Genomic DNA, 1,610 nt, shown 5'->3' on the forward strand with positions numbered 1-1,610 from the left:
ATCCGATGGTACTTGTGCGTTTATACTGAAGTTTCCGAGCATCAAACTGGCTAAATGCTGTATCAACAGGCTGCATCGATTGAAAAAGCGATGGAGGGTAGGCGAGACCACGGTTTGTGAACGTGATACCCCTGCTGTGTTGTAGGTCAGCAAGAATTCATCGTTCTATGCGCACGCCCAGATGATCGACATTCATTGGGATGATGAAGATGTCTATGATGATGAGCGGCAAGATATTGATTCTGATATCGATGAGCCGATAGAATATTGACGATGGATTTATATATTGCGACATGGATAATGGTTTCAGGACTTTTTCGTTTCTTAGTGTTGAATAAGGCTTGTCAGCGTATCCGTAATGTCAGTATTTGAGTGGGTAGTGTTAGTATGTGACTGCGTCCGCTGTAGACTCCACAGTGTGGAGACCATACTCTGGTGACCATACTATGTTCCAGCTGCCTTCGTACGAAGCCCCTCCGCTTTTTTCGATTTAAGCACCCACCTAGAATTAGCTCGTAACGATGATCCATCCCATGTGTGGCGTGGTGGTCTGAGGTAACTCGATTGAATGAGACACTAGTATGAGAAGGTACAAGGCCGTCGTGTGGGAAGGTGTCGGGAACTGGAGCGCACCACGATGTATGTATTTTGATGGAAAGTAAGAAGGATACGAGTGAATAAACTATTAATTGGGAATTAGTGATTCTAATTCGTTTTCCTCAGCGAATTTCACTGATGTTCGACATTACCGGTATTAATTGCACCTCTTAACGGTGGTTGACTTCAATGAGATTCTGCCGTCGTTATAGAATGCAATGTTTGTATCATACAAAGTATTCTATTGGATTTACCTCATGGTCGGGGAGCCCGCTCGCTTTCGAAATATGATCCGTATTGATGTTTTGGAGAACTGTCCCGCACGATGTGTGGTGCCATTGATACTTGGGTAACTCGAGTATCGATCGTAGGGGATCGAACATGGGGTTCAAACCTCTGGTGCGACCTGATTGCTCTGAACGAATAAGCGAGCAGGGCAGGCTTAAGGCCAAAACTGTAGCTTTGTTTGGTAGTTGTATGGTGCCACTCCATTTACCGAGTTTCATAATACAGAACGTGGATACCCGTGTTTGGTATTATACTGACAGTATATATTACACATGGTTCTATCCGAATCATCACTGATGGCCGCGATGAGATCCTTTTCGATGGGACCAATGAGAGGAGTCCGTCCACATTGACTCACTGTAACTGAGAAATCCACAGTGTAGACTCCACTGCGGAGTCTCCACACTCCGCCATGTAGAATGGAGTGCCGAGAAAGGCAGCATGTGCATAAGATATTCATGCATGGGGCTGCATTCACGCATGATAAGTGCATGCAGCCTCACGTTGGACATGTCCGCCATCCCGGATTCAATGGATGTGCAACGGCATGCTAATCACACCGTATGACGATCAGGAAACTATGACAAAACTATGACTGTCATGGTTGTGTAATCTTAGCTGAGTCAAGGAGAAAGAGGCTGGCAGACCCAGGTTTTTCACGGTAGTTAGCCCCGTAATGAGCTCCCTGGTTTCGATCTTACAGAGCGATATCGAGGGAATTCTTG

General features: G+C 45.7%; 1 protein-coding gene across 1 annotated transcript in view; it reads left to right on the plus strand.

Annotated features, from left to right (window-relative positions):
* The window catches only part of Pmar_PMAR011976 (hypothetical protein), a gene marked incomplete at both ends in the record, with an annotated part of 391 nt that extends 120 nt beyond the window's left edge, over positions 1-271 (plus strand). Inside the window, 3 exons of the mRNA XM_002774056.1 lie at positions 1-8; positions 70-97; positions 146-271. Coding sequence (XP_002774102.1) covers positions 1-8; positions 70-97; positions 146-271 — 162 coding nt within the window. The remainder of the gene's footprint in view (positions 9-69; positions 98-145) is intronic.
* Between the last annotated feature and the right edge of the window lie 1,339 nt (positions 272-1,610).

Source organism: Perkinsus marinus (genome assembly GCF_000006405.1).
Source record: "Perkinsus marinus ATCC 50983 genomic scaffold scf_1104296958712, whole genome shotgun sequence".
In the NCBI taxonomy this organism is placed as follows: Eukaryota; Perkinsozoa; order Perkinsida; family Perkinsidae; genus Perkinsus; species Perkinsus marinus.